The following is a 6,000-nucleotide window of genomic DNA, read 5'->3' on the forward strand; positions in this document are numbered from 1 at the left end:
AATCAGAACTGATAAATTTTGACACAGTTAAAGAATACGTCTAGACGTCCGATAACAACCATCTTTCGTAATATTACATAAAAATCAGTTCGATTTTTCAACAAATGGAAAACGTTCTTCAATCGCTTAGGCGATTGCCCAAATCCTATTTGTGTTCCTTTAGTTTCTCGAAATTATGTTATCTCTATAAGACATGCCCTTAAAATGGGGCCGTCATAAAAAATTAGTCCCATTGGACTATTTTTATGAGGATCACAAAAAAGTGGCCAAGTCAATGATTCACTTCTGTATGGACATGCACAATTATATTAAATTGGGCAAATGTAATAAATGCAAATCAAAGTTGAATGGCAAGTTTTTTTTTTTTTTTTTTTAAAGAAGGTGCTGCTAAAATGATTCCTCATATTTCAGGGATACTCGAAATTCTGTAACATCGCTAAGTAACATTCGCAATTTGAATTCTTGATGAAATAAATCTAGTGCAGAATTCCTTCTGTTCTCTTTGCATTTCACTTCTCTCTTAGTTCAATATTTGTCACAAATATTATTTATCATAAATTAGCATTTTTGCTATGGTTTCAAATATTGCTCTTAAGTAGATTCACGACATTTAATGGGGAATTACCTGTATCCACACAGATATATAACATGGTAAAGGGTTGCCAAATACAACGATCAATGGACTGCCGTTTGTTAAGATAATTTTTGTTCAATGATAAAAATAAGAATAAAATAACTTGGCATTATTTTCTTTGTGAGATATCAAAAGGATCCAAAAATCGCATCCCAACTTTTGGAAAAGATTTTTTCACAATGACGTAAAAGGTAACTTCGAATAAAAATGGTAAGTATTTGTACTAATTAAATACCCCATGTTCCTTTCATTAATAGCCATTGGCTATTACGAAGGGAACATGGAGGTACATTTACAAGTAATAAAATAAAATAAAACAAAGGCTTCTTTTATTCGATATTTTTTGTATAATAACTTTGTAATGAATTGCTTCGAATCGAAAGTTCCAGCTATACATATGTGGTGGTCGTAAAATTATCTCAGATGGGAATCACAGTGCACTTTTCTTAGAAGAACACGAGGAATACTACTTTTTTCTGAAAGAAGTTTTCTAAAAAAAGCAATGTGAAATGCACATGAAAATAAAATTCAATGTTTTCAAGAAATTTCGAATAAATATGTATTTATTAGATACTTAATATGATATTGCAATAATATTATTATATTGTAGTTTCTAGATGAAAAGCAAGGAATATTATCCAATTTGAAGAAACCAACTGATGCAACAAATTTTATCGTTCACGTCTCTTTCTAATTCTAATTAAATTATGTTTTCACGCTCACTCAATTTCTGTCATCAGCTTAGGACGAAGCAACACAGATACTTTCATCATAGACTCCTATACCAAACACGAAAGGCGTTTGGTGTACCAGCAGTTACCCTGAAAAGAAATGCAGTTTTTCTCTCTTTTTCCAAAGTAAGTATAACATCTGTCTAATAGATGGCGAGACGAGCGTGGTTACTCTGGACATTTAGGCCTACTTTCAGGGTTAAGGTAAAGGGTTACCATTTTAAATTTGATTTTATCGTTATTACAATTCAGTTTTTTTTCTTCTTATTTATCAACATCTTTTTTAAATATGAATAATAACAAAGACTTAAGAAACCTGGAAGTAATACAGAACAGTTTTTGTATATACAGTATCCAAAATTATGTTGATAAAATAATGATAAAATTATATAAGTATTTGATTTATCTCTGTAAATATTTATATCCAAGCACTGAAACTCGTTCTGTAAATTCGCCTTCAATTATATTACAGAAAAATCAACCTCCTAAAGTTACTACAGATTTAATAAAATAAATCCCTAAACACTTTTACAAATAAAAACTACTGGGAAATAGAGAGACATACAGTCAAAGAGGGAAAGATTGAAAAAATAAATGTTATAGATTTTACCTTACCTTTCATTCATCAAGCTCTTGTAATGTTTCGAATTTATTGTTTCATATATATATATATATATATATATATATATTCTTTCAAATAACGTTTCACAATGAAAAACACTGGAAGGGAAGCCATTCTTGGGGGATGAAATGTATTGAGCTTATTGTTCATCCAAAGAACCGTTGAGGGATTTTATAATCCTTTTCATTCTTAGTTCGCATTAGTAATTAGGTTATTTCTATTTCTAGCTGATAAAATCAAGCAATGAATTACGGCAAAAAAGGGAATTCAAGGAACACAAATTTGCAGTGGCTGTGGTAACAGTAAGGAAATCAATCCCTAATATTGCCACACCTTTATACTATTTTATCTTCAGCTCATAAAGAAATAACTTCATAATGATTTCAATTAATTTGGTTTTCAAATAATGCATTTTTATGTATTCAGTTTTTAAAATATACAATATTTCCGTATGCAGGTTGTTATATCTTTTAACAAGTCAAATACATAACAACATGATTTAGCTTAAAAATATTGAAAAGTAAATAAATATATCGAAAAGAGTTAAGGTATCCCTACTGTGCCATTTTACGTTCCACAAATAAATAACAATGAAGTTAATAATTTTTGAAACTGCCTTATTATGGCCTAAGAGAATATTCGTCTGTACTAATGCAAAAATGAAGCTAAATTTTTAATTACTGTGTTCTTATATATGTTATGCATAATTTCTGTCAGAATTTTTGATTTTTTCTACGAATTGTGATAAATATGTAAGCAGCTTAATATTTCTAAAGCCGAAATAATTTTAATATAACTAGATAGAAAAAAAATACGTATTTATAATAAAATCAATTTGAAAAGCTGAATCAGTGCGTGAAAACACCCACTAAGCTATTTTACTAAGATGGTATGAATTCTAAAGTTTGAGAGGAAAATTTAATTTAAATAAAAGGAAATTATATATTTTATTATTTTTTTTAATATTGATGAAATGTAGAGACGTCAGAATCGTAGATTTATCGAAATTTCTGTGCTACCTGATATTTGCCTCTGAATGTTGGAGATCTTTCTGTAACAGGTACGTATTTACACACATTAGAAGATAATAGAAACGGCATTTCCTTACATTTTTAATATTGAACAATATATGCAAAATCACTACGAGTAGTACCTTCAATTTATTCTGCGTCTATGTATTTACACTCCTATCTATTACTATTCATGCACTCGAAGTATTCAGAAATGTAAACTGAAACACTTAAAAAAAAACTAAAGATCAAGACACAAGACACTGCTGAAGAAGCTGAAGTCGAATGTCCTGTGCATCAGTAGGACAGTGTTACTGCACTTCATTTGATACCGGTTCTTAAATAGGGAAAGTTTATCAGCCTGTGACGACTTTGCCCTTTCCTCAATAAAAGGCTGAGCCTGCATTTTATGGAGGAAAGTCTCAGATGTATAGAGACAATCCTTTAGTTTTGAAGGGCAAGGTGCACAACATGAGCCTTGCGTACAACAGCATACCAGACATGCATACAGTGTCATTCATGGGTAAGTTTTCTTGAACGAAAACTTTTACTCACTTAAATAAGGGTAGGCAAATATGATTTGTTGCCTATACCTTACTGTAATATTTTTCTGTCAGGATAAATTCCTTCTCAGGAATGACTTGACTGGTATTCATAGAGAATAGGCATAATTATTAAAGCCTTTTTCTTGTAAATGCAACTTTCATTTGCGTTCTTTTTAAATGGGTGTATCTCATATTTGTAGCTACCCCATTCAAATTGAAAGGGAAAGGTTCAAAGAAATTAGATCCTCTGCCCTTCTTTGTCTTATTTAAAACAGTGAAGTTTTGTAATCAGATGTCTAATTATTAGACTCTTTCTTACAGAGAAATGTTGATTTGCGTTATAAAATAATTATTACATCTATAACTACACATTTAATGAAAACAATTTGATATACTGAATCAATGCATGAAAACACCCACTAAGCTATCTTACTAAGATGGTATGAAATGTTAACAGTGTCATAAAATTATTATTGCCTATAGATTGTCATATTTTTCATTAATATTTTTCAACTTGGTGTGTAAGTTTAATTATTTTATTACTGAAAACGTGTATAATAGATAAGATGAAAGCTGTATTTTAAATAACATGCATTTTTGTGTAATATTACAGTTTTTATATTAAGGAATATTTTGTATTTTCTCAAATAACAGATGGAATCTTTCACTGGTTTTATTGTTTAATATGATGCATGGAATTGTGACTTTGTAAAGGTAATTCACTGATTGCACCTCACCTGCTTGATGAATGGCATAGCATTGTTTAACATACATTAAGTATATTTCCTAACCTTTAGCATATTACACTCCTAACACACGGTATATAAAAACCACTGGCGATTTCTGTGTGTTTTTTTTTTTCTTTTGTTTTTTTTTTATCGATGAAGTAGTGCTGGAATAAATTCAGGATTGCATCTGTGTCAGAATAAGAGAGAAAGAAAGCGATTATTCAGATATTGTTCTAAAGTTTTGTTTCTTTTTCTTCAGGTTGGAACCCGAGCTCAGGATCCCAGAGGAAAAACAGAACAAGATCAGCAAATAGTAACTACACCTTCGTAGAATACTACATGCTACCCACTCTAAAAAGTGCTGCATACTCTATGCAAGGGTATTCTACAATGAGAAAGTATTTTAAAAACTAAAAAAGATAAATGAATCAAACAGACAAGAAAATATGATGCAACAAAGCAGGGCTTCTTCGTATTGGTACATTCAAGGTTATGGTATATTTGAACTTTCCGTGAAGTATATGCACAGTTCTTCGAGAGATCATTTCAAAATGTGTGTCCATCACAGGAAAGTAAGTCTGATGGTAGGTTATGGGACTCGTTTAATTCAGAAAAAAAAGATGCATTGCTTTTAACTGGGTAAAATTCAAAACAACTCAGGTTACTTTCAAGAATAATTGAATGACTTACTTCAAATGGAGGCAGGGAAATCTGTTTTACTATGTATAAAAATTTATTGGTTTGTGGTTTAGCAGATGTAAATACACCAGTCCTTGTGCCTTATAAGCATAGAAAGAGTAAAGACATAAGTAAGAAAATATTCTCAGTGTCAGAAAAGTCACTAAAAGCAATGCGCAGTTAAAGGATGTAATCAGATAAGGACTAATTAGCTAAATGGGCTTGATCTAGCCATTGAGAATTTTATTTTCATTCCTACTTTTCTGTCTCTCAGAAAAGAAAAAAAAAAAAAAAAGAGCAGTTCAACTTAAGTGAAGATGGTGAGATTTCTTTGTAATTTGCTTAGAAGGTACTTTCGTGAACTGTTATATACTTTTAAAATGTCAGTAGCGAATGCGAATTAAGACAAAAAGTTTAATAATTATTGTAATTTAAAATATATACCAGTCACTGCTTTCTGCTGGATAAATGACGTTATTTGTTTTGTAACATTCTATAAATCTGTATTCTAGAAGAAAACTATATCTAATTATTCTAAGGAATATAAAATGCTATGGAATTTCTTCGAATATTTTCGTGTAATTGAATCGTAGGCGAGAAAGTTTCGCTTCGAAGAAAGTTTCCTCTACCAGTTGAAATCACCTCCTTCCGGCTATTCGTGTTGCACGAGTTACAACAGATGGTCTCTGACCTAATTTTGTCCATCGCAGAAAGAATACATTTTCATCACTTAGGGACACTGACGAAATCCGTCTAAGAAATTATAAAATACGTTTGTTATTTATGAATTACGTTTGTTATTTATGAATTTTACTTTTCCCAGTTAAAGTTGAGGTAGCATCATAAAATGATGTGCAATTATGATTTAATTTTGTGTTGATTCATTAGAAATGTAGCTTCTTAATTAGCTACATTTCTAATGTAGCTTCTTAATTGGCTACATTTCTAATGTAGCTTCTTAATTAGCTTATAATAAAATCAAATTCATTTAATAATATGAACCCAACATTATTATTTAAGGGCATTATAGAATAAAATCATGTAAATAATTC

At 30.3% G+C, this 6,000-nt stretch overlaps 1 protein-coding gene across 1 annotated transcript in view; it reads left to right on the forward strand.

Annotated features, from left to right (window-relative positions):
• The window catches only part of LOC150085706 (transmembrane protein 145-like), an 88,695-nt gene extending 84,094 nt beyond the window's left edge, over window positions 1-4,601 (forward strand). The window contains exon 14 of the mRNA XM_090374656.1: window positions 4,530-4,601. Within this exon, the coding sequence (XP_090230782.1) occupies window positions 4,530-4,601 (72 nt within the window). The remainder of the gene's footprint in view (window positions 1-4,529) is intronic.
• The last annotated feature ends 1,399 nt before the right edge of the window (window positions 4,602-6,000 follow it).

This window comes from Mastigoproctus giganteus, chromosome 5 (assembly GCF_048544385.1).
Source record: "Mastigoproctus giganteus isolate SK-2022 chromosome 5, ASM4854438v1, whole genome shotgun sequence".
Classification (NCBI taxonomy): domain Eukaryota; kingdom Metazoa; phylum Arthropoda; class Arachnida; order Uropygi; family Thelyphonidae; genus Mastigoproctus; species Mastigoproctus giganteus.